We start from the raw sequence: 27,213 nt of genomic DNA, 5'->3' as shown, positions 1-27,213 counted from the left end.
AGCCTCTTCACCTTTATCTCTTGTATCGCTCTGCCTGCTCCTTTAAATCATAGTCCTTTCTTCAGGCAGGGATGGTTCGCAGACGCCTGGCTCTGCTCCAAAAAGTTCAGAGCAGACACGCCTGCCAGCTGGGAGCAACCCAGGCTTCGGGGGAGTTCAATCCTTCAGCCGCCCAAGCTCCGAGCTCAGGCGGCCTCGGAGAACTCAACCCCTACCTGGGGCCTCACCCCCTCCTCTTCTCCCGAGGAGGGGGCTTCGATTTCGCCCGAACAGCTGTTCGGCGCTGTTACGGGCGAAAAAACAAACAGCTGAGCCGCGGGCAGCCCGGGAAGGCTGTCTTCGGCGCCGCGACGCCACCGGAAGCCCCAAGACATCATCTTATTAATGTCACGTAAAAATCCTTCAGCAAGTCAATGTCTCCTCTTTGCATATTAATCAGGCTTAAATCAATACAATTATCAAGATAATGGACCAACTGACATTCATTTGCTCCTTAAACCTGCAAACATGGCCAGAACTTTTCATCCTACCCCTTCAGGACTGCAGGAGAGCAGACACAAAAGTTTTGTTTCAAGTTTGCAATCCCATAGGCTACCCACTAGGGAGTAGAATATAATATTCTCTAAAGCAGGGGTGTCAAACTTGCAACGTCACGAGATGTGTCATGTCGTATTGTGACTTTTTTGCCATTGCCGGCAATGGGGTGGGTGCGGTTTCGCTATGATGCATCCAGTTTGACACCCCTGTTCTAAAGGCTTAGTGTCTTCAAGTAACAACTCCATCACCAATATTCCTATTTCCTGCTTTGTAAGGCAGTCAACCACAAGGCATTCCCAACTGAAGGGGTTCTCTATTTTGGGGAAAAGACCTAATGGCACAGAGGTCTTCCATCGCTAGTATATACATGGCAACAAATTATTCCACAAACATCAGTTAGATAACCAACAACAGGTATTGAATACCAAAACAGTTTTCAGCTAACAAAATAATAAAAGTATTTATTTCCAGCTCAGAGGAAATAATGGAAGTCTGAACTTGCCCAAGTATTTGACTCTATCTCATCCCACTACTATGGCTCAGGTTAAAAGGTTACCTTCATCTCAAGCTCAATACCAAATTAAGTAAGCTGCATTAGGGACCAAAATGAAAAGGAATCAATGAGGTGAAAGGTGAAAATGTGGCAGCAACGGGGCAGACAAAAAAATCAAGACGATCGCCTTACTTCCAAATATGCCAGTAATTGGATCCCATTTTCAATAGGGTGTTGGACATTCGGATTTTTAAATCCTGGCTGCAAGCAGCCTAATACACCGGTATCAGTTGTCGAATGTTAAATGTGAGTGACCATGTTAATGATCAAATCTACAATACTGAAATCTAACACTGGATCTGACATACTGTAACTATCACAGTGTAAATATTTGACCTGGGTTATATGTGACTTTAAAAAACCAAGGGAACAAGATTCATTTCAGCTTGAGTGCTGCCTGCTCTCCAAGGTGTAGATCCCATGAGCAGGCAGGACTTACCCACAGCCCGGAACAAGCAGGCCCCATCTTCCTTCATCTGTTTTATGATGAACCCTTTCTTCTCTCTCAGCGCCTTCTCGAACCTGTGTTCCTGCTGGTGACAAGGAGGGGCAGATGTCAGCAAGTTAGACAGCATCCCCATCCCACAAATGAGGGTAGGGCAACATAACCAACTTTCTCTCCCATGATTACTTGTAAAAAGAGGGACTAGGACTAGGTGGAAAAGCCACGTTGGAGAAGAAAGATTATCCACATGCGTTAAGTAACTCTGATGCCCACTAGAGGCCGCCCACACCAAGCAATGATCATTACAATCCTGGGTTAATGCCCCTGGTTAATTCCAAATTGTGCTGTAACCAGAAACAGTATTATATAGGATTGGCACTGATCGAAACATGCACCATTTTATTTACAGATGTGTTTCATACTCTGCCTTTTTACTTATAAGTATTTATTTATTTATTTTTTATTTTAATTCCATTTATATCCCGCCCTTCTCCGAAGACTCAGGGTGGCTTACAAGCTTAGCAGTAGCCTTCATTCTATGTATATGCCTGCTTGTTAGGGCTTTCACACACACACACACACCAACCGGCATTATTACAAAGTCAGCTTAATTGCCCCCCCAACAATCTGGGTCCTCATTTTGCCTATGTAAGGCAGCTAACAACATTTTAAAATCGAAACAGTGTACAAAAACATAAATTAACCGTAACATTTGTACTGCATGCAATTAATTCAAAACGTGATCAGAAATGTCTTCAGGGATATATATTTTTTTTAATCCAAGAGAGTAGGGACCAAACACAACTCCTAAGGAAGTGCTCCTTTTTCTGGGAGCAATAGAGAGAGAGAAAAAAAGGTTTTTTCCTATGTGCCGGAAAGATGGACTGCTGACAGCATGGGATTCTTCCTACAAATCTTGACAGATTTGTAATCCTTCTTTATAGTCAGCCCAGCCTCTTAGACTGAACCCAGTAAGCACAATTCCCATATTCAAAAGTCAAATTAAAGCTCTATCAGCTTCCATAGTTGTTGTACAGACAATGCCAGACCGAGGTAATGAAACAGAAAGAGAACAGCTAAGGAGCTCATACAAGGACAAGGCACCTCTCCAGAAGGCTTTCACGATCACAAGCTCATTTTGGTACAACACCCATATTTTTTTGCAAATACCCGGAGCTTTAAGAACATCACTTAAAGGTTATGCCTGGTTGTACAATTCTGTTTTCTGCATTCTCCTACCCATATATCCAATTCTGCAACCTGTAGGAGGATTAGCAATTTGCTTTTTTCAAAAGAAAAAAAAAGAAAAGAAATAAAAGCACCATCTTCGCATTCTGATTTAACTAATCCTTTCTTCTCTCCTAGATAAACACATTTTGAAGTAAATCCCACAATTTCACATCGTAACATTGCTTCAAGAATGCAGGCTTCGATTAGTGTGAGTTTGAAAAGTGCAACACTTGATTTACTGCAAATTATGAAGTGATAGCAACTTGTGTTTAATGCACCTGCAGAATGCAGGAGGTAGCAAAATATACTTTGCACGTAGGTTTATCCTCTTATATAGTGTTTTTATTAGTATGTAAACATTTATGTTTTATTCTGGAGCCAATTACCCTATTTTTCATAGAAATATCACTCTGAATATTGTACATTTGAATAATGTAACCATTCTGTGGGATTCATTAACTGTACTAATTGAGATCTATGTATACTGAATAGGTGCATTACTTTGTTCAAGAAATGATCGCTTAATGACCCACCGCACACAGTCTTCCAGTAATCCCTTAAAGATTTTAGTCATTAAAAATTGACACCAACATGATGGTACCCAATTAATTTTAAAAAATTACATTAATGGTAATTCAAAAGAATGCTACTTCAAATTTATTGAGGCTTTTGTCTTTGGGTCAAATAGTTTCACTGCCATCTACTGGCAACACTGAGAGCTAGATTTTTAAGCAATCAAGATTTTCTATTGCCTTTGTTAGCAATTCTACCTTTTCACTATTCCTTATCAGCCCCAATAATTCTGAATTTGAACAGATTAGGGAAAAGGGAATATTTGCAGAGTCAGGGCACTAGATTAGAGACATAAGGAAGACTAGGTGATAGTTCCTCTACAGCAGGGCTTTTCAACAAGTGGTACAGGTACCATCTGTGGTACATTGGCACCTGGCAGGTGGTATGTGACCATCCTAGAAAAGTGGTAGCGGGCTAGAGGAATGAGCTGAACTGGTGGCAGCACCGCACAAGCCTCAGCGAGAGATGGCTGGAGCTGCAGGGCTGTCAGGGCTCAGCGGAAGTGCCAGGATCAGCGCCAGGCTCCAGCTGGAGCTCGGCGCTGATCCTGGCATGTCTGCTGAGCCCAGAAGAAGCGCCGATCAGCTGAAATGTTGCAGCATCTCCAGGCTCTTGTGATTTACATTCAGATGCTTGGCAGCTGATTCATATTTATGACGGTCACAGTGTCCCAGGGTCATGTGAAGTGACCAAAATGTGCTGCAACCACCCAGCAGATGCGGGGGGGGGGGGGGAATAAAAACATCCCCACCCTACCCCTGCTGCCAATCCTCCACAGAAATGCTCACAACAATGAAAACCTCGGACAGGAGGAAAAGCGCCGCCGGGCGGGCAGGCAGGTGTCTTGCACGGCTGTGGCTTGGGGGGCACTTTTTTCAGTGCCATTGTAACTTCGAACAGTCACTAAGTGAACTGTTGTAAGTCGAGGACTACCTGTACTTCATCACTTTTTTCCTTTTTTTTTTGAGTCATCAAGTTTTAGACACCTTGCTAGGTGACTGGTGTTACTCGGATGTTGCCATATCCTAAAAGTGGTACAATGGGTGAAAAGGTTGAAAAGCCCTGCTCTAGAAACCTCTACTGCTGTTCCTTTTCCCTTTAGTTCTGGCTCTACTCCATAATCTTGTAAACATTCAGTCATGGAACAATTTTCTGAAAACCAAAAAGCAGCCTCTAGTCCAACAGAGTGGTCTTTTACTACAAGAATTATAAGAAGAGCATAAAACAGATGACTAGTTAACGAATCCTGTATTAAAAAGGAATACTGAAAATTCAAAACAACAAATTAGTAGTTACTAAAAGCTTAATACCTCAAGGTAGACTGAAAACATTTTTTTTTCAAATTCATATTTGTTTTGTTACTAGACGTTTAGGTCTACTCCAACTGTGTTCCTGGGAGACAAAGATCAACAGTGAACAAAAAAGGAACATACCCCAGACAGGGGGGGAAAAACTCGCAAAAACCTGTGGATGCTTCAAGTGCTACGTTTTGGTGCAAAACTTCCCTTCTTTGGCTTCTTTTCAAACCGCATTCTCACCGTCAATTAATACTTATCAAAGAGAATACAGAGCTGGCTTCTCCAACTAGTTTTCTTGAGGGGTTTGGGTGACTCTATCCCATTTACCAGCATGGCAAAATGAGAGCGCTTAGTGCAGGGGTGTCAAACTCAATTTCATTGAGGGCCGCATCAGCATTGCAGTTGCCCTCAGGGGGCCGGGTGGGTGTGGCCAGGGTGGGCATGGCCTACTGGGTAGGCGTGGCTAGAGTGCGTATGGCCTACTGGGGGGGCGTGGCCAGCTCTGCATCGTTCGCATCAAGGGTGCCTATGGGGGCCTGGGCAGGAGTGGGACAGATCTGAGGGTCTCTGGCAGGAGGAGGGTCTCTGGGCCAGGGCCAAGGCAGTGGGGGCCGTTCCCTCACTGTTTCCAGGATGGCTTCGCGGGCCGCATGAAACCACTTCGCGGGCCGCATCCGGGCCCCGGGCCTTGTGTTTGACATGTCTGGCTTAGTGACTGAAGATGGGAGCTATTGCCCAGCCTCGCCTCACAGGAGGAGGATGGAGCGATGGAGCCATGCGCAAAATGAACCCTAAGCTGTGACAAACTGACAGAGCCCATTTCATAACTGCCATGCTTGTCTCGCAGGGTAAGAGGGAAAGGGAATTGGACACTAAAAGATGTAGCTTAGCAGGCTGCACGCTGCCTGTGGCCCGGGGGGAGGGCCTTCTCTGTGGGAGCGCCAACCCTATGGAATCAGCTCCCCCCTGAGCTTCGGATGGCCCAAAACCTCCAATCCTTTCGCCGCAGCCTCAAAACACTCCTGTTCCACCAGGCCGACCTAGACTGACAGGCATTTTAATTAATTTATATTTAGTATTTTTAATTTATCTCTTAAATTCTCTAATTTAATTTATTGCACAGATGTTCTCAATTTTATTTCTATCTTGATCTCTGTACTTATTATATGTTTTGCTGTTAGCCGCCCTGAGTCCTTCGGGAGATAGGGCGGGATATAAATCCCATCAATAAAATAATAAATAAATAAATAAATAAATAAATAAATAAAATATATTGCATGGCTCTCCTGCCAATTTAGCAGTCAAGTCTTTATCACGGAAGGGAAGAAATCCAATAAGTTTTTCATTATCCTGTGAAGATTCCTTAGGCTTGTATGCAGGAAGATCTCTAATGAATTCTACTACAGGTAGTCCTTGACTTACAGCAGTTCATTTAGTGACCATTCAAAGTTAAGACGGCACTGACATGAGCATTTTTCACACTTATGAGCACTGCAGCATCCCCATGGTCATGTGATTTACATTTGGATGCTGGACAACTGGTTCATATTTATGATGGTTGCAGTATCCTAGGGTCATGTGATCACCTTTTGACCTTCTGTCAAGCAAAGTCAATGGGGAAGCCAGATTCACTTAACAACCCTATTATTAACAACTGCAATGATTCACTTAACGAATGTGGCAAGAAAAGTCGTAAAATGGGGCAAAACTCACTTAACAAATTTCTCATAAATTTTGGGCTCAATTGTGGTCGTAAGTTGAGGACCACCTGTCTTACCAGGTACCAACCTAATGTGATCGTTTAGACTTGACAGGCTTTAAAAGAACTTAAAACTTTTCACTGGATAAGGCAGGAACACTACGATGCTTATGTTCATTAGAAACTTTTCTAGGCAATCTGGCACATTAGGATGCAGAGTGTATAAATATAAAAAGAAAATGCACTGTAATTATTGTAAGAAATGGGTACATACTGCAGCCTGATAATGTCACAAATGGGATGACTCTAATTCCCAGATTGATCAGCAATAGGTGGATGAGCAAGGGAGTTATGATTGTTGCAATCCAGATATTTACATGGTTGACCCAGGCCAGGGGTAGGCAACCTTGGCTCTTTTATGACTTGTGCATTTCAACTCCCAGAATTCCTGAGCCGGCATGGCTCAGTATGGAAAACCTCTCCATTTCTCCTCCGCATGGCTGGCTCAGGAATTCTGGGAGTTGAAGTCCATGAGTCATAAAATAGCCAAGGTTGCCTACCCCTGACCCAGGCTATGGAAACTTGAAGATACATCAACAACATATCCAGACACAAAATTCACCATTCTGCAGATACACTATTCCCTACAGGTCAGTAGAAAAGACATGGAGTATTCTGCTTCTCACATAACAACTTGCCATATTTCTGTGCTAAGCATAAAAAAGAAAATTACATTATCCTTCACCTTCCTGCCTACTTAACATTTGCAGGAAATTCCGTTTTATATAAAACTAGCAGACAATGTCAAAATATACAAAGGTTATATAACTCCTCTTTGGGATATGTAAAAAAGAAAGATAAACGTTTGGTGTCTTGAAATGAGCATGCACCGAGAGAAAGAAGGCCTTACTTTATATAGTTCCTGACTTTATTTATTTATTATTTATTATTTGGATTTATATACCGCCCTTTCCCGAAGGACTCAGGGCGGTTTACAGGATAGTTAAAAGAAAAATCAATACAAAAGTTAAAAACCATTAAAAAAGATTAAAACAATCCCTGAGAGAAAAATAAAAACCCCAGTTAAAGTTAAAAAATTCTCAGCCTGGGCCAGAGAGCTCGAAGAGCCAGGTCTTCAGGTCCCGGCAGAATGAACGGAGGTCGGGGGCAGTCCTAAGCTCCGCAGGCAGCTGGTTCCAAAGGGCAGGCGTGCCCACTGAGAAGGCCCTCCCCCTGGGTGTTATCCGCCGGCCATCTTTAACCGGCGGCACCCTGAGAAGACCCTCCCTGTGGGAGCGCACTGGACGAAGGGAGCTTGATGCTGGCAGCAGGTGTTCCCTCAGATATCCCGGACCCTCGCCATTTAGGGCTTTATAGGTCATCACCAGCACCTTGAATCTCACCCGAAGGGCAACAGGAAGCCACTCAGTCTTGGCAGGATTGAGACGAAGCCTGTTTCTCCCCATCCAGACCCAGACCGCTTCCAGGCAACAGGACATCACAGCGAGGGCATCGCTGAGTTGGTTCGGGGTGGAGAAAAAAAAGTTGGGTATCATCAGCATACTGATGATACCCCACCCTGAAACCACGAATGATCTTGCCCAGCGGCTTCATATAGATGTTGAACAGGAGGGGCGAGAGAACCGACCCCTGAGGAACTCCACAAACGAGAGGCCTCAGGGTGGACCTCTGCCCTCCCGTCAACACCGACTGTGAGCGGCCCAGCAGATAGGAGGAGAACCACCGCAAAACAGTGCCTCCCACTCCCAACCCCCTGAGACGCCGATGGTATCGAAAGCCACTGAGAGATCTAATAGGACTAGGACAGAGGAACAACCCGTCCCGAGCCCGCCAGAGATCATTCACCAGCGTGACCAATGCCGTCTCCGTGCTGTGCCCAGGCCTGAAACCCGATTGGTACGGGTCCAGATAATCAGTTTCATCCAGGAACAGAGGAAGCTGATGCACCACCACACTCTCAACAACCTTCGCCAGAAAGCGAAGGTTGGAGACCGGACGGTAGTTATTTAAAACAGCCGGGTCCAGGGCAGGCTTCTTGAGGAGGGGTCTCACCACCACCTCCTTCAAGGCGGCGGGGAAGACACCCTCCTTCAAAGAAGCAGTTATTACTGCCTGGAACCAGCCTCGTGTCTCCTCCCAAGCCGCATAAACCAGCCAGGAGGGGCACGGGTCCAACAAACAGGTGGTGGAGCTCAGCCTCCTCATCATCCTGTCCACATCATCAGGGGAAACAGGATCGAACTCAGTCCAGATAACATGCTCAAGACCGTCCGATTCCTCCACATCAGACTCTGCCCAGTCAGAGTCCAAACTGGCCCGGATCTGAGCGATTTTGTCCATCAGATGATGACTAAACTCCTCGGCCCGCCCCTGCAAGGAAGACTTTGAAGGGAAGATTACTTTACTTCAAGTTTCATCACACATGGTGCACTTCTGTTCTCCATTCCAACTCAACATGAGCAAGCCATCACTAATTTATAGGATGAGGAAACAGTAACTCTCAACCTGTCAACTATGCAACTGTAACATTCTTGTTCATATTCTTTCTATACAATAAAAAAGCCACATACGTATCACTTGAATTGTTAAAAATCATTTTTCATTTTTCTACCTTCGTTGTCCTTCGTCAACCAATTGACTTCCAAACTGAGGTTAGGAAATAAATGTACAAATATACTGCGATATGAAATTAGAGGGGGGGTACCACGAAAGCAGCTGAGATCATGACTACAGCCAATCTGGTTATGCACCTCAAAACTGGAAGGGGCCTTCAATCATTCATAAGAGATGTGTAATATGCCTATCACAATCATCCTGAAAAAATGCGTGCACACATGTACGGACACTCACACACACACACACAAACACACACACACACACAGAGTCAGACAGTATAATTTGCCTGGCCACTTTGCAAAATATGAAAATGAACATCTTCCTTTTCTCATATCCTTAACTGGTGAGGGACAAGACAGAATTTTCATCTATTCCAAATCATAGATCATAACCAAGAGAACTCTTAGCAACATTACTAATACTGATTTGAATGTTTCAATGGCATGTCACATGCCAAATGTTCTTAGAATAAGATGCAACCCTTGCTCAAGGCCTAATTTATCTCTAATTATGATGCAGTAGCTTTACAGGTAGTCCTCGGCTTATGACCATTTGCTTAATGGCAGTTCAAATTAACAACAGCCTCTGGGGAAAAAATCATTTATGATCTAAATTCTAATTTACAACCATCACCTTACCCCCACAGTCACAATGATCACAATCTGGGCATTTCACAACTAGCTGACATTTATTATTGATTGTAATATCCTACAGTCACATGTTCACAATTTGCAGCATTTCTTTTGCCAGCTTTCAGCAAAGCACACCACTCATTAAACTGGATTTGCACTTATAATCACAGTGGCTTGACTTATGACCATGGTAAAAATGGTTATAAAATCGGGTCTGGTCATATGATCACAAGGATTTACAATCACAGTGACTTACAACAGAAATTCCTGTCCCAACCTGGTTTTATGTTGAGGATTACCTGTGTCTAAACAGTTCAAATTCCTTTTCTGCGCAAATCGCAATCCTTATAGGGAACAATGCACATATGAAATCCAACTTCATTTAGTCAAAGAGCCCACTGAGCTACTTAGTAGCACATTTTGCAGGGTGGACCTAAGCAAAAATTAGAGAGATCCACTTTGGTATAGTGCCGTGGTGGCGAACCTATGGCACACGTGCCACAGGTGGCACACAGAGCCCTCTCTGTGAGCACACGTGCCATTGTGCCAGTCCTAGGCCTTCAGCTAGGTTTTATAAAAGCTTTTCGCTTTAGGCCTCCACCGCCATGTGTAAAAAAAAAAAAAGGTTCAATCAATCAATCAATTTCAACTTCTTGAGGGGAAAAAAAGATATTGCAAAGTTGGAGTTCATTGAACTTTTTAGTCCCACCCAGTCTGCTATTACCACCGTAGCCACACCCACCCAATGGGCCACACCCACCCAATGGGCCAGCCATGTGTAAAAAAAAGGTTCAATCAATCAATCAATCAATTTCAACTTCTTGCGGGGAAAAAAAGATATTGCAGAACTTTTTAGTCCCACCCAGTCTGCCATTACCACCGTAGCCACACCCACCTAATGGGCCACACCCACCCAATGGGCCAGCCATGTGTAAAAAAAAGGTTCAATCAATCAATCAATTTCAACTTCTTGCGGGGAAAAAAAGATATTGCAAAGTTGGAGTTCATTGAACTTTTTAGTCCCACCCAGTCTGCCATTACCACCGTAGCCACACCCACCCAATGGGCCACACCCACCCAATGGGCCAGCCATGTGTAAAAAAAAAAAGGTTCAATCAATCAATCAATTTCAACTTCTTGCGGGGAAAAAAAGATATTGCAAAGTTGGAGTTCATTGAACTTTTTAGTCCCACCCAGTCTGCCATTACCACCGTAGCCACACCCACCCAATGGGCCATGCCCCCCCCGGCACCCGACGATACATAAGTAGTGGGTGTTGGGTTGCAGTTTGGGCACTCGGTCTCTAAAAGGTTCGCCATCACTGGTATAGTGGTTAAAGCATCAGGGTAGAAACCAGGAGACCATTAGTTCCAGTCCTACCATTGGCACAAAACCAGCTGGGTGATTTTGGGCCTGTGACTCTCTCTTAGCCCTAGGAATGAGGCAATGGCAAACCACTTCTGAAATCTGGCCACGGAAACTGCAGAGACTTTCCAGGCAGTCACCAGAATCAATACTGATTCCAAGACCCCCGCCCAAATAAAACAAACAGCAAAAAAATACATTCACTTTGGCAAGAGAAGAAGGGGATGACACAGAATGAGGAAGCAGTGGGCGTGAGCCTAAATGGACTCCAGAAGATGGTAGAGGACAGGAAGGCCTGGAGGAACGTTGTCCATGGGGCTGCAATGGGTCGGACACGACTTCGCAGCTAACAACAACAACATTCACTTTACCCCATGCATGCCTCTCTAACTGTATTCTTAGATAACTCACACAAGCCTTGACCAACATATTGAGTGAAAGTGATGGGAGTTACAATCCAACAAACGTGGCTGCTTAAGTAGATGGTTAGTAATCACAACAGGGGATACTTTCTATAGAACTATAGAAAAATTAAAGCAAAACTTCATCTAAATTTCTCTCCAGATTTGCAAATTCACTTTTGACGAACAAGTAAGCAGATATATAGAGATCAGTACATACAATTAAGGCTCATATCTACTATAATCTTGAAAAAGAATTCAATAACAGTAGGACATTTCAGAGTAAATAGTTGTCTCCTCAGTAAGTATCTTGAGGCCCAGCACCTAAGAATACTCTGACAGGAATAGATTGAAAATGACAGTGAAAACACAGTTCCATATCACTAGCATTCAAAGCAGTGGTAGGATTCAAATATGTGAACAACCGTTTCTCTGTGTGGATGCCGCTTCCAGAAGTCCATTCTGGGCTTGGGCAACAAAAAATTAGCTACCGGTTCTGTCGAACTGGTGTGAACTGGCTGAATCCCACTCCCCAAAAACATTCAGTAAGAATATTCAACATATCTGCACATATGCTCTTTTCATATCTTTCCCAAAATTACCTCCTATGCCTAGAACATTTCAGATAGATTCTTAGCCCGATGAGCTGCCCTGCAGGCTCTGAAATAACTTGTATTATGTAAGTCTTCTTCAATGAGCTCCATAATAACTGTTGTTTTATTAACATAATTTCTGGTCCTATGTACTAAAGCAGTGTTTCCCAACCTTAGGAACTTGAAGATGCGTGGACTTCAACTCCCCAGCTGGCTGGGGAATTCTGGGAGTTAAAGTCCACGCATCTTCAAGTTCCTAAGGTTGGGAAACGCTGTACTAAAGTAACACAAGTCATCGTAGCTTACCACTTGGAAGAAAGTTGCCAGGCTAATTTTTCCAAAACTGCAGTCTATTTATTAAATAATGTAATTGCCAAATGTTAATGTTCCACCTCGGTGGAATACGTATGGTGTTACAACTTTCTAAGCCTCTGAAACAATCTCATACTCACAAGCATTTTTTTTCCAAAAGAGGAAGACCCAGTCAATGGAAGACACCAAGTGATATAGACTAATATGAATTCTACCAAAATATATGCCCCCTTTTTTTTAGAAGAAAGGGCAAACTGCCTGGTCTAACCCCAAAACACATTGCTCACAAGCCCCAGACCGTTTTGCTTCTCATTACTGTTGACAGGCCAATCATGTGTATCTTAACAGAATTATAGTACACCAATTAGGATCTGGCACATTAGAACCACAGAGTTACAAACAGGGTATCGAGCTGGTCTGTCCCAGAACTTAATTGAATTGCACTGCTATTCAGAAGCCTTTTAAATGAGCTAAGAGCTTTTTGATTTGTCAAGCTGTGATTATAGACAAATTAACTTGCCCCAAACTTTTAGATACATCAATATAAACATTTAATGGGCTTTTTCAGTTCACAAAGCTTGGCAATTTTCCAAAGCAACTTGCTTTGTTGTCTAATTGTTGCATTTAATAGGCTTTCCCTCAAATGCTGGACTCAAATTCACAGTGCTACAGTTTAAAACAGCTACTTTGCCTTTTTTTTTCTATGGCAGAAGGAATCTGTCTTTCTAATGTATTCAAATTGGTGCATCTGCCAGAACCTTAAGTTAAATTCCAAGCCAAGTGTTCTGCTTCAACCATTTGACATCCAGATTTCACATCAAATCTAAAAGAAGGCTAGGATGGTAGTATAGAATATTCCGGCTATCCTTTTGCCACATTAGCATCACTTATCTCTTTAGCTGAAACAACTTCCAATGGCTTAATTCTACTAAATGGGAGGATAAAAAATGCCTATAATCCAATACAATATGGAGTGATCCTGCAGCAGATTTAAAGGCAAGTATTTATTTATTATTTATTTATTTATTTGATTTGTATACCGCCCTTCTCCCTAAGTATAGTACTTTAAAGCTAAAAACATGACAAATTTTGTCACTCTGGTAGTGCCTAACCCAAATTAGCTTCCACTGGTACGTTGGGATGAAGAGAACTGACATGTATTTCAACCTTCCATCGCCCGGTTTGCTCCCACAGAGTCGGCCTCCTCAGGGTGCCATCGGCCAGGCAATGCCGTCTGGCGACCCCCAGGGGGAGAGCCTTCTCTGTGGGCACGTCGACCCTCTGGAATGAACTGCCTCCGGAGCTGCGGACGGCCCCTGACCTTCGGTCTTTCCGCCGTGACCTGAAGACTTGGTTATTCCAACAAGTTTTTTAAATTTGGCTTTTATTGAGTTAAATTGTCATGTATCTATTACATTTATTGTTTAATTCTTTTTTAAATTTTGTATTCCATGTTTCTTAAATTTTTTGTTGTGAGCTGCCCTGAGCCCTTAGGGAGAAGGGCGGCATATAAATTCAATAAATCTAATCTAATCTAATCTAATCTAATTTTGACAGTTCTCTAATTTATGTCAAGCCAGGGATTTGAATCATGGAGAACAGAACTCTTCTTCCACATGTTCCATAAGATCTGGCTTATAGCAATTGTACTAAGAAGGCTCTTTAGTACTATAGTAAACAGTGGCAAAACATAGTGACTTACTGTCAAGAAATGACAGTGTACTGTAAAGGAAGTTAAAACTTAAGCATGATGAAATGCTATGTGAGAAACACCTTGAGTGGGCATGAATGGGGAGATGGTGCCTAGAAAATGGTCAGATAAGAGACGGCATAGCCCATAGCTGCATAATGGGTAGAAAAAGCAGCTCAGAACCCTTCCTAACCTCTTCTCAGACTGTAAAGGAGACAGCAGGAGATTTGTACTTTAAGACTTGTAAGATTCTGTTAACATAACCTTACAATAAAGCAGAATTAGCTCAACTGATCATGGGTCCTGTCTAGTTTACCTGAGAAGTCTGACATACGCTTAGGAATAGTCGTATTGAGAAGACCACAGGGGCAATCAACGGACCAAAAAGACATCTGTTTATTCTTAGAATGGAAGGGCTTAAAGCTTACTAACCATACATTACATTTTAAATTCCATTAAATATTTCCACTTGAAAAATGTCACATTACCCAGCCCTGAAGAACAGCTTATTTAAAAACAAAGGTTCTGGTTTTCATAATTAGACATAACTGAAACCCAAACAATGTTATAGAGCCATACATACAGTTCAGCCATATAAATGCTGGAATCTAACTTCTGAATAGCATGCTTGTTGGACCTGTAACCCCCAACAGTTAGTTTTTCTTGTAACATACTTTTACTCAGTCTCTCCAATTCACAATAGGTAAAACTCTTCCTTGTACATGTATCCCCCACATTGTTAGGCAGTTGCCAAATACAGAACTGTAATCACAGATTAATCAGTAATAACCAAGCATGGGGACCTATATTTGCAACTCCTCCAAAACTACAGAAAAATATATATCATTATTTTCACTGATTTCTACAGCTATGATACTTTCTTAACCTAAAACAAACGTAAAACAAACGTGCCCTTTTTCTGATTACAATGGAGCTCTTGTTCCCTTTTTGCCCATCACTAGTGTTAAAATGTCATGCCCCAATTTTTTTTTATCCTCAGCAAGTATAGTCAATTGATGTAATACCCTAGTTGTGATTGCATAAATGTGTAAAAAAGAAAAGTTAACCATCGATCAAATAGCTTAATCAATTTGGCAGGGGGGAAAGTGACACAACCAAAACCTTCTATTCATGAAGCTTTGGGGAAAAATATTTTGGCAGGCAAAAAAGGAACAAGAGATACAATATCATTATTTGCCCTATCAAAAAAAAAATAAACTGGAATCTGTGGAAGAAAGTTTTCTCCTCATATGGAGACTGAATGTTTATCTTTTATTCCCAAACAGGCCACAGCACTCCAGTAGACAGCCTCCCCTCTTCTTCACAAGTTTGAACCCAAAGGATCCATCAGTACCCCCATTCTCCTTTGCCTCATATTATATAGTTTCATATTCCACGGTCGCCAAAGTCACGGTCCCCATTAGCTAAGCAGATTAAGCGGAGAAGGTTCACTTTCATATCCATGTCCTCAATTACTGTTCTCCTTCCTTTCAGGATTACTCTGTACAATAACACCTTACTAGAATAGCCCCCTCTCTTGGGAACCAACTCCTTTCCTAAATAAAAAATGGCAAATACCTACACCGAGATACGGAAAGGCTATTTCTCTACGGTGCAACCTTGACAAATGTAAGCAATTATTTCAGGCACAGTGCTACTACCAACGCACTGAATTTGCACACCTTATTGCAGGGGTCTTCAAACTTGGCCCTTTTATGACTTGTGGACTTCAACTCCCAGAATTCCTCAGCCAGCTTTGCTGGCTGAGGAATTCTGGGATTTGAAGTCCACAAGTCATAAAAGGGCCAAGTTTGAAGACCCCTGCCTTATTGCCACTGGCAAACAAACTAAAAATTAAAGCTGGCGGAACTTTTTTTCCCCAATAGAAAAGCAGCACAGCAGCCAGGTCATACACGTTAAGTGGCAGTTGTTAGGATTGTCAGGCAAGTTGTGCGTGACGGGGTAAACTCTTCAGCAATTCCACAGGGGCAGCAATGTGGTAGCCCAGCCGGCGTGCTTTTATCCTCATCTCGGCTGGCCATTTCTAGCTACCGGGGCGGGGGTGGGAGAGAGAGAGAGAGAGAGAGAGAGAGAGAGAGAGTAAACCATTATTGTCTTTATAGTCCAGAGTTGAGCCAAGTCCTTCCTTTGGCTATCCCACCAAAAGGTGGCTTCCGACGGACTCGAGTCCGGTGCCCGTCCAGAGGCCTCCCTTCTCGATTTTCGGATCCTTCGGCTAGAGGGTTACCTGCTCGACGGTGGCCGGGTCCATGCTCTCGATGCGGGCTGCCGCCGTCTCGTACTCATCCTCGCTGTTGTAGCCGGCGCCGACCTCGTCTTCCTCGGGACTATTGCCTCCCCCTCCCCCGGGCCCCGCCGCCCCGCCGAGCCCTAGCCCGCCGCCAGGACCTCCCCGCCGTCGCCTCTTGCTGTGGCCGGGCCCGGAGCAGCAACCGCCGCCTACTCCGCCCCGCGCTTCGGCCGCTCCGGGGTCGAGTAGGCCGAGGCCGGGCCCGTCCCCTCCGGCTCCAACTCCGGGGTTGGGCGGCGGAGGGGAGCCGGCGGGGGGCAGTCCCCAGCGCGGCGGCGGCGGCGGAGGCGAAGCCCGGGGACGGGCTCCGCCGCGGCCGGAATGCGGATCCCCGGGTCCGACGCCTCCTCCGACGCCGACGCCGCCGCGCGGGTGGGAATCGGCGCCGGGGCAACCCCGGGAGTCAGGGCCGCCGACGCCGCCGGGGCCCCCCGGGCCGCCGGGGCCTCCCCCTCTCGAGCCGGGCTGGTCCCTATCTCCGTCTCCGGCAGCCGGGCAGGCCTTCTTCTTGGGCAGGATCGTCATGGCCAAAGCGAGGACGGCAGGGAAGGAGGGGGCAGGAAGGGGCCGGGAGGAGGAGGAGGAGGAGGAGGAGCACCGAGGGGCGAGACCCCCGGGCAGGAGCCGCGCGGAAGGAGGCGCGTGTCGAGGCGGCGGTGGCGGCGGCCAGACGAAGACCGCCGCGCACCGAGGACCGACCGACCGCCGCCGCCGCCGGGTGCCCGGATGAGACGGGCTAAGCCACGAGCAGGTTACCCGGATGAGGAGGGCTCGGGAAGGCGGGGTGGGGGGTGGGGAGCAGAGGGAGACAAGGGCAACGTCGCGGGCGAGGAGTGGAAAAGGGACGGCAGAAAGGAGAGGGGAAGGTGGAGGCCAAGTGCCCGGATGACAGGCTCAAGCACAACGGATGGCCGTCCCGCGGCAACTCCGCTTCGGCTCCGCAGAGAGGCGGAAGGAAGCGAAGCGTTCAATCCCCCCAGGAGGCGCCCGAGAGGGAAGCGGCCGTGCCGAGCGGCCCAGTTTCGCTGATAAAAGGGCCTTTTTCCCCCCCCTGGCGCCTAAAGCTTCCGGACCTCTCGCGGTCTCCTGACAGCGGCGTCTACTATGGCCCGTGTATGGGCCCGGCCTAGTGTCAACATCAACACAGCCGGCCTCTGACCCCGGCGAGCTCAACTTCCGTTTCCACGCCCCTTAGCAACAGGTGAGGCGGTCCCTAGGCAGACCGTAGCAACCGTCCCTCGCCTAATGGTTGAGCGGTAGGTTATTTAAATATTCAGAGACTGTTAGTGGCGGAAGTCCTTTCCTGAGTAGACAGCGTTACTGTCAGTTAGCTGTTACCCGGCCTTTTTGTTTCTCCTCTTCCCCTCCCCCTTCACAGTTGACTGAGGTAGGGAGGGAGGCGGGAGCTTTTAATTTTTTTCTTAGCAGCAGACTTCGTTCCGATAGGGCTAGGAATATAACTACCGTTCCTTAATTCGTCAACAAGTGCAAACCTCGTTTGTAATTGGCGGAAATGGGCAGAGTCTTTCGATTGGCTGGGGGCTCTCCCGGGTGTAAAAATTGATAGGTTGAGGCAAAAGTTCTTGCGGCTTTTTTGGTGTCCCGAAATTCTTCGATCTGATTGGCTAATGAGCACTTCCGAGTGGCCTGATTCCTAAACCGTCCAAATCGAGAAAGTGTGTTCTAGTGGAGGAGTAGGCAACCTCGGCTCTTTAATGACTCATGGACTTCAACTCCCAGAATTCCTGAGCCAGCTTGGCTGGCTCAGGAATTCTGGGAGTTGAAGTCCATGAGTCATAAAAGAGCCGAGGTTGCCTACCCCTGTTCTAATGCTTTATATTCCTTTTCTTTGAACTCGATGTTTATTGCAATAGCTGAAACTACAATTCCCAGAATACTTATTCAAAGGCCATTCTTTCTGAGTACATTGGGAATCGTAGTTCCAAGTTTCTTTCTGTGCCGACTGTATCGCCGAAGCATTTGAACAAAACAACGTCGAGGGTGAACTAAACAGGTTGCCTTTTTTTGTATAATTATTTTTAAAGAGAGGAAGTGAAAACGAAATTAGTTTTCATTTTGTAGATAGACAGAGAAAAAGTAGCTCCTCGACGGTTTTAAGAGTATATTAAATAGAATATAATGGCCAAAAATATGGCCCAAAACATGGTTTTAATACAGGCTTTCCCAAAAATGTGGTGTGGGAGGTGCAGAGAAGATCCAAGGATGGCATGAAGAGTCTTTTAATTAATAAATCCACCTAGCTTAAAGTTTCGTTCTATTGTTTTCATTATTCATTTGTGTTCATTTTGGTGTTTGCATTTTGGGGGGGGGATGTCTACAGTAAGATAATACTGTGTGATGGCAAAAAATGTAAGTAGTTTTTTTAAAGAGGCATTTTTAATAGATATGGACAACATTTCTAATGGACATCGCACATGATACTGAATTTTGAAGTATTGTTTCTGTTAGTAGTAGCAGCTAACAACCATGAATACTGAGCTGCAAATATCTGGATGAGTAAGTACTAGGTGGCATCGAGAAGCAAGAGGTTTCTGTCCTTTTGTATCTGTATGGTGTAATCTAGCAGTGACTCAGATTTTTATACAGGTAAATTCTCAATTTACAACCATTCATTTAACAATGGTTTGGAATCACAATGGTGCTGAAATATGACAGATAACTTATGACACATCCTCAAAGTTATCTGTTGCACCACCCCGCAGTGATGTGATTGCAAGTTGGGCACCTGGCATTTATGACAGTTGCAGCATCCTGCAGTCATGTGACTGCATTGTGACACTTCCACCCAGGTTCCAATAAGCAAAGTCCAGGGGGAAACTGGATTCCCTTAATGACTGCATGATTTGATTAATAATCACAGTGATTCACTTAAGAATTGCAATAAAAATGGTCTCCAGTCACTGGATAACTCGCTTAATGATCGAATCATTTAGCGATCATATATTCTGAAATGTATGACCAGAGACAATATTTGAACCTCACTGTTATATCCAAGATTATGCAGTTCAAGTTGTTTGTGGGAACAGAGGGCAGAATATATTAAAATAGCCCTGTTCAAAGCTGTGCGATATTTGCAGTGTTCCCTATCCTTTTCCTGATTACTGATTTTCAGTATTGGGGTTTCCCAAATATGTTGAAGCACCTCAAAATTCCTTAGTAGTAATACAGAGCACTAGGTTAAGAAAGCTGATTCTAAATATTTGTTTCAGGTTTTTGTATGCTTAAATGTTAAGCCCAGTAAAAGATTTATTGATTCAAATTATGCTAAACTGTCCTTATTTTTACATTTTTAAAACCAAATGTAATGATGATATACTCCCAATTCCATGTACATTCATAACAGTTCCACAATTTTTTTAAAAAATTCCATTTATATCCCGCCCTTCTCCGAAGACTCAGGGCGGCTTACAAGCTTAGCAGTAGCCTTCATTCTATGTATACGCCTGCTTATTACCCCCCCCCAAGCGGCATTATTACAAAGTCAGCTTATTGCCCCCAACAATCTGGGTCCTCATTTTACCTACCTCGGAAGGATGGAAGGCTGAGTCAACCTTGAGCCTGGTGGGATGCGAACCTGCACTAATTGCAGGCAGCTGGTGTTACTTAAGGAGGCATTAGCCCACTGCTCCACCAAGGCTTCTTATGCATGTCTATGTATCAGTGTTATTTCCAAAAAAAAAGTTTATATACTGCTCAAAAAAATAAAGGGAACACTTAAACAACACAATGTACTGTATTTAATAGTAGGATGTCTTATCTTGTGTTCCCTTTATTTTTTTGAGCAGTATATCAGCCCCAGTTAGATTTGCCTTTTTATGCCAACAACATGTGCTTTAAAAACATTGTTTTTATTGAGAAAGATAATTTGGTTAAAGCTTTCCCCCCCCCCTTTTTTTCTAGATTTTAATTAGAAAATGTTTTATGGAATAATAATTTCAATAACTTTCCGAGTCATATTTGTAATAATGGAAGCGGCTGGTATACGAGTTCAGTAAGTGACTATGTTCATCCCAAAATTCTCTGATACTTTCCTTACGTGGAATAAAACGAGCACAAAGCTGCTTTGGAGCTCTCATCCAGTGTTGTTTATTGGCACAAAACTACAACTGCATCCAACTTCTCTCTTCAACATCTTCTCTCCCAGTATACCTCAGTAATGATACCTACTGATCCTATGTTAAACCCATCCCATATGCTTGACATTGTATTTCTCCCTCATTATACACAAAACCTCCCCCCCCCCAGTCCAGATCAGTTTTGTTCCTCCTATTTGTACACAAATAGGAACCCGAGTTGATGTGAAACTGCAATTATACACATCACAAGCCCACACAGCATGAGAACAAAGGGGAATTCTTTTCTAGTCCAACCACTTTTCTCGTTCCCTCAGGGCACAGCAAGAACTTTTGTCATATTGAGGGCTAAATCCAGAATATTCATATATTCAGCAAAATGGATGAGTAACATTTTCCGGACCATCCCATCACTTCAGAAAGTGAAAGGGTTTGTTTGCCTATCTGAAACAAAAGTCAAAACTTCTTGCATAGGGTGAATTAAGAAGTTAGAGAAAGTTCCCTCTAGTTTTTTTGGGTGACATGTTTTTTTTTTACTCTTACAGAGGACCATTCAGACATGTACTTTCACCACAACGTTCTTGAAGCAGTAAGTTATCTAATCCAGAAAAAGCTTTGCAAATGGATTCTGGTGCATTGTTATTAGATGTTGTAAGAATTCTCATATATGGCCTTCATTTGAGACAGATCAGAGATTGTAAACTGGAGATTGGAGAAGGGAACTATGTGTAAGAAAATGCAGATTTTCTTTGCATATAGTAAAACCTGGGAATATTGCTATCAGTTTCATGAGGATAGAGAATTCTTGTTCAGTTTAGCTCTGAAGCTGACATCGGGAACTATATTCTACATTTAGGGTGCTTGTAGGTGAGATTTTCATTGTGCAGTTGGGTTGCTTTATTCCCAGAATGCCTGATAGCACCATTTATGGGGGGAAAAAACCAGAAGATATTTCAGGAAAATGAACATATTATATTCTGTTCCTCACCTGTCTGCACTGTCTTATTTCAAGCATTTGTACTTAAAACTATTGTTGAATTTCCAGTTCCCCTAAGAGATTTTTAAAATAAAAATAAAAGACATATTCTTTTCCTTGGATATCATTCACTTCCCATCATTTGTTAAAGTACATTTGTGATCATCATTAAAGGGCACGGGGAAAAAATTGACCGCATTTTTTAAATTGTCTGACACATGGAGATATTGCTTTACTTGTGTGGGAAACTCTGGTGCATAAATGAGCAGCAACCCTGAGAAACAAATGTAGAGGAAGAAAGGGAGAAAGCCAGAGTATGTGACATGTGGGTCTGTCTGAGGATACTAATTTTCAGCACCCTATAAATTTAGGAATTTAGCCTGAATGCATTTCATTCCATTCATATTCACTAATATGCTACTGCTTTGCAGGCCTCCAGTACAGCAGGGTTTTTTTTTGCAATTTGGCCGTTACCGATTCCCATAATTCTTTAGCATGGCCAAAATTCATGCTGGCTTGAGGAGTTGTGGGAAACATTCCAGTATATGTGGAGGGCAGCAATTTCTGGAAGACTGTATGGCATCCCCTAAGGTGTGTCTTAATTGACTGGTGATTTTCAGCTGTCCCATAACAGGTTATTGTTATTCCACAAACATATCCAGGAGAGAGAATCCAACATAATTAACAAAAAAAAAACAAGAAACAGACCAGAAAACAGTCAAGATGGACACAAACAGAACAAAGAAGCCATTCCCGTTTGAGAGAAAATCCTTTTCTGGACATGAGAGCTGGCCAACTTGATGCATGCTATGGGCCTTGTGGCTGGTTTGATACCTAGAACGGCATCCATTATCCCACCAAAGTGCTTTTGCTTCTTCTCTGCCTTCTGCCATCTTTAGTTCCTTCTCCAGTTACAGTGCTTGGTTAATGTCAAGATCCAGTCTTTCTCTCCCCAGATGTTATAATGCAAAAAGTGTCTGTAGGAGAAAGATGGTCACGTAGACCACTGTATCCTGCTCTGCAGAGTCGGTTCAGTTCTTCACAGCGTATCTTCCATCAGGGTGGTGAGATGAGACGGGAACCCAGCTATACATGCATGTGACAGTTTGCAGCTGTAGACTTGGGATCTCAACTCTTGGAGGTATAATACACATGCACAGTCTTTATGCTACACAATGTGGGGAAGTGCAGGTTTCTCTTTGTGTGTGTGTGTGTGTGTGTGTATGGTTGGGATCATGAGGTTCCCATGAGGTGTAGCATTTTGGTGCAATAGACTTTTTTCTTTTGCTTTTAAAGTGCAGTTTCCAAGAGACAGAACAGGTATTGGGAGAGAAGGAGAGAATAAGAGAAAAAGTGGCAGCTGGGGTTTTGAGGAAGCTTATAGGCTCCATCCACCCCAATGATGTCATGGCTTAGCCAGGAGATAGAAAAATTGTTGGAAGCTTTGTTGATTCTGTCTCTTTTTTTCCCCTTTTTCATTTCCCTCCTTAAATCTTGCAAGCATCCATGGGTCATTGCTCTAATCACTCCACCACACTTTCTTGACACAATTAATTAAAGAGGTTTTCTCTCTCTTGAGAGACTTAGACCTTGAGGACTAGGTTTTCTGAGGCTGTACATTCAGCCTGCAACTCTTCTGTCAGCCCTGGCTACGCTGATGTAGGAAACCTACGACGTCTTCACCATTAGATTCTTCTTCCCTTCTAAAGCCGTGGGTGCCAAAGCCCTTGATTCCTTTCCTGCTCTAGAATCTAAACCCTTCTTCAGTTCTAGAGTTAAGAGAACAAAAAGCAGGAGTCTTAGCTCACCCATGTCCACAACTTCAGAGACAAGAGGTTTGGTATTGTGAAACTATCTAAAGGGTAAAAAAAAACCATCCCCCCCCCCCTTAGCAGGGATATGTTCCTGAGTACTCCAGAGATCCATCTACTGTGACCCAGTTTTCCCTGCATTGCTCTACTCTTCTGAAGTTGCATAGCATCTGGGATCCACTTCATCTCCTCTATGGCTTTGACTGCTGGGGTATGGGAGTTGGGCAGGCACCTCTTACATAAGAACTTCCTGTGTTGGTGGGTATCTATCACCCCGACAAAGAAAGCTGACTCCCTCTGATCTCCAGGTTGCAGCAACAGGGTGGGGCAGAACACTGATGTGGAACAGCCCATCCCCAGATCCTAAATAAGACTCTGTTGACCAACAGGGACTCCCGAAGGAAAAAGGACCACCAACCCGACCCCACCCCAGCCTCCTCTTACAAGGAGGAGATCTTGACAGTCTCGTGAAGGAGGTATGGAGGGGAAAGGCTGGAATTGCGCACGGGTCCACCAGGGCCTCGAGGTGACGGAGGCTGACTGTCATCTGGGGTGTTGGCAGGAGGAGTGGGGATGCAGATAATGGCTGCTCTGAAGTCAGTGGTGTCACAGTTCAGCTTCAAGTTGTCATGGGTTTTGGCATTCAAGTTGGAACGGCTAGAGAAGCAGAAGACAAAGAAAGAAAGAGAGAGAGAGAGAAATTACGAATGCAGAGGTCAGCCCAGCCTCAAAGTATGAGATTCTTTAATAATAGACCTTGGGCAGAGAATCAAAGACTTCCTAGATATAGCTGAACCATAACTCCCTGCTCACTTGGCCAAATGCTGAAAAATGCAAATAAACTTAGCCATATCTGGAGGCTCAGGGATGGGCTGAACCACAAAAATTCCTAACAAATATTAAAACTAAACAAAAGGAGCATGTTGTATAAATGCAGTCACACTAGCCAATATATTTCTGAGGCTGCTGAGTGAACTTCAGCCTTTCTTACACAGCTGGGGTTACAAAGGTCTATGGCAGAGCGCTGCTTCTCCCAAAGAGCTGATCCCCAACATTTTAATTATTTTGAAAGGTATCATTTCCATCTTCCATAATTTGTTCCCTGACCAATCCTTGGGACAGTTTCCTTAGCTCAGGGGTGTCAAACTCAATTTCATTGAGGGCCACATCAGCATTGCAGTTGCCCTCAGGGGGCCAGGGTGGGCGTGGCCTACTGGGTGGGCGTGGCTAGAGTGCGTATGGCCTACTGGATGGGCGTGGCCAGCTCTACATCGTTCGCATCAAGGGTGCCTATGGGGGCCTGGTCAGGAGTGGGACAGATCTGAGGGTCTCTGGCAGAAGGAGGGTCTCTGGGCCAGGGCCAAGGCAGTGGGGGCCGTTCCCTCACTGTTTCCAGGATGGCTTCGCGGGCCGCATGAAACCACTTCGCGGGCCGGATCTGGCCCCCGGGCCTTTTGTTTGACATGTCTGCCTTAGCTGTTTAAAACCCATCAGCAGTATATTGAGTGATAAGCATGCATTATATTTCAGAGATACAATCCAAAAGCCAAGCTGTCTTTGGTTTGCTTGTATTCCTTCAATCTTCTCAGTCATCGCTTTTTTAAAAAGACATTTGATTAAATTCCAAGAAGAAAAATCATAACAATAAAACAATAGCAGGCAAAAATTAAAAATTAATATGCGATATATTTCATATGATACTAAACCATGTGGCTTGATATACAGGATGATCACTGCAAGGACTTTAATCATATTTAGAAAGGAGGAATGGAAAAAAGCGGGGGGAATGGTCATTTTGAGATAAACGACAGTCTTAAAAGAATATATACATCAGCAACTGGATTCACAACATCTGCTAAGAAGCCATAAACAAATCACTTTGTAGCTGTAAATGGCAATATTTACAGCTGCAACATTTGTTAACAACATTGTTGGACCAGCATCTTTTCAGACACTTGAGATTGTAGAACAACTTGTTAAATCCTATAAAACTAAAAAACATATTCATTGTTATAGTTACTTTTCATACATCAATTTGATATGCAGATAATAAGAAATGAAAGGAATAAAAAGAGGATTATATTTAACAACAACAACAACAATAATCTTGGATGTCTTCTGGTCCAACCCCCTGCTCAGGCAGGAAACCTTATACCATTTCAGACAAATGGCTGTCCAGTCTCTTCTTAAAAACTTCCAGTGTTGGAGCATTCACCACTTCTGGAGGCAGGTTGTTCCACTGATTAATTGTTCTGTCAGGAAATTTCTCCTTAGTTCAAGGTTGCTTCTCTCTTTGATTAGTTGTCTAGATCAGGGGTCCCCAACCCCCAGTCCATGGACCAGCAAGTGGGCTGCACAAACAAGCAAAGCTCCATTCTCAGGATGCAGGCAGTAGTCAAAACCACGCACTCTCCGGTCTGCAGAAAAACCTTTCTCTATGGCACCGGTCCCTGGTGCCCAAAAGGTTGGGGACCTCTGGCCTAGATAATGGTGAGTTTCTTAACTTCTATAGAAACTGTCAATAAACTAAGATACAACAAAAAAATATTTTTTACAGTTTATTGGACTCTATTATGTTTGTATAGAAAAGGACTAAGTTGTAATAAGGATAATGCTTCATTAAAATATGTGTTTTTACGATGTCTTTATTAAACTTTGAGAGAAAGCAGTGGACTATACAAATATGACATTGGGACAAAAGTTAAAATTTTCAGAGAATAGTATTTCTTGAATTACACACCTATTATATGGAATTTGACAAATGGACAATGTAAATGGCCTCTCCTGTGGTCAAAAGACTGATATTGTTGTATTGGAAAGATAAATGGACTGGACTGAAGACCTGATTTTACTTGCTACCTTTGAGCAGATTGCCTATAGACACAGACTTTGTATGGGTAAGTATAATGAGATATGGGATTCATATCTGTGGTAGGTAAAAAGAATAGTTATATAAATATATTAGAAATAAATATACACATACCTGAATAATATTTACATTGGATGAGTTTAGGTATTATATATTGTAACTGTTAATAATTATATTTTCTTTTTTCTGTTATATTTTTTGACTTTTTTAAAGCACTTTTCACGTATTCTTTGAGAACGTATCAGTCCTAATTATCTTGGTGCTTTATTCATTTTCTTTTTTCGTTACCTTTTTTAAAAGCACAAAAATAAGTAAAAACAAACAAGCCCCATTTGGCTTAGCACAATGTATGCACTCAGCCTCTAGTGAAGGGTTTTTCTTTCACTAAATGAAAGATTTTTCGTTCATTTGAATGACTTTGAATTATATAGCCCAGCTCCACTCCAGCAGGGAAGAGACCAATATTTAACAGAATACAAGAGTGAAGTGAGGGAATTGGAACTGTCCACATCCTTGTTTGATGATTCCTGCATTTGGTTGGTGAATAGGTAGCACCCAGTGTTTCATCTGTCCCACTTGTGCCGGCAGAGGACCCATCAGCCCAATAATTCCAGCTGGTGGGGTCCAGGAGGAGGGCCTTCTCTGCTGTTGCTCCAGCCCTCTGGAACATCTTGGGTTGTTGGCCCCAACCCTCCTATCCTTTCCTAAGGGCCTTAAGACCTGCCTCTGCCAGTTGGTTTGGGGCCCCAATGAGGAAATAGGACAATGGAGATGGTTGATTGAGTAACAACAGATCCCACCTCCTCCCAGTCCGCCCCCGCCCTCTCCATGTGTCCTTTTTTACTCTTTGGCTTTAATTTATATTTGATGCAGGGGTCCCCAACCTGTGGGACCGGGTCTAGTACCAATCCATGGCCTGTTGGCCACCGGGCTGCGGGAATGGCTGGCGAGTGCATGCATGTATGCACGTACCCTCCCCACTCGCACTAGTGCCACCAGATGGGTGCTAGCAGTCCCATTTGCGTGTGCGCGGGGCCACTAGTGCCAGCATCACACGGGCACTAGCAGCCCATTTGTGCATACACGCGGGCACTAGCAGCCTGTTTGCACATGCATGCAGGCACTATCTGATGTGGCTATTATACTCCATGAATCATCTGAAAGGAAGACTCTGTTTGATCTTCTTC

At 43.8% G+C, this 27,213-nt stretch overlaps 2 protein-coding genes across 5 annotated transcripts in view; both read right to left on the bottom strand.

Annotated features, from left to right (window-relative positions):
* The window catches only part of OTUD5 (OTU deubiquitinase 5), a 66,684-nt gene extending 49,293 nt beyond the window's left edge, over window positions 1–17,391 (bottom strand). For 2 of the 4 annotated variants that reach the window (XR_014491266.1, XM_083353055.1), the window contains exons 1-2: window positions 16,214–17,384; window positions 1,530–1,623 (exon numbers count right to left, since the gene is read on the bottom strand). Coding sequence is in view for 3 of the 4 variants with exons in the window: in XM_083353055.1 (XP_083209181.1) it covers window positions 1,530–1,623; window positions 16,214–16,801 (682 nt within the window). In the remaining variant the exon portion in view is untranslated. Of the gene's footprint in view, window positions 1–1,529; window positions 1,624–16,213 lie in introns of all 4 variants that reach the window. The other 2 variants (XM_083353057.1, XM_083353056.1) reach the window with 2 other exon arrangements.
* Window positions 17,392–23,597: 6,206 nt separating this feature from the next.
* The window catches only part of KCND1 (potassium voltage-gated channel subfamily D member 1), a gene marked incomplete at both ends in the record, with an annotated part of 59,878 nt that continues 56,262 nt past the window's right edge, over window positions 23,598–27,213 (bottom strand). The window contains one exon of the mRNA XM_083356736.1: window positions 23,598–23,814. Within this exon, the coding sequence (XP_083212862.1) occupies window positions 23,598–23,814 (217 nt within the window). The remainder of the gene's footprint in view (window positions 23,815–27,213) is intronic.

This window comes from Vipera ursinii, assembly GCF_947247035.1.
Source record: "Vipera ursinii genome assembly, chromosome: 2".
Lineage (NCBI taxonomy): Eukaryota > Metazoa > Chordata > Lepidosauria > Squamata > Viperidae > Vipera > Vipera ursinii.
This window is presented reverse-complemented; position numbering and strand designations above follow the sequence as displayed.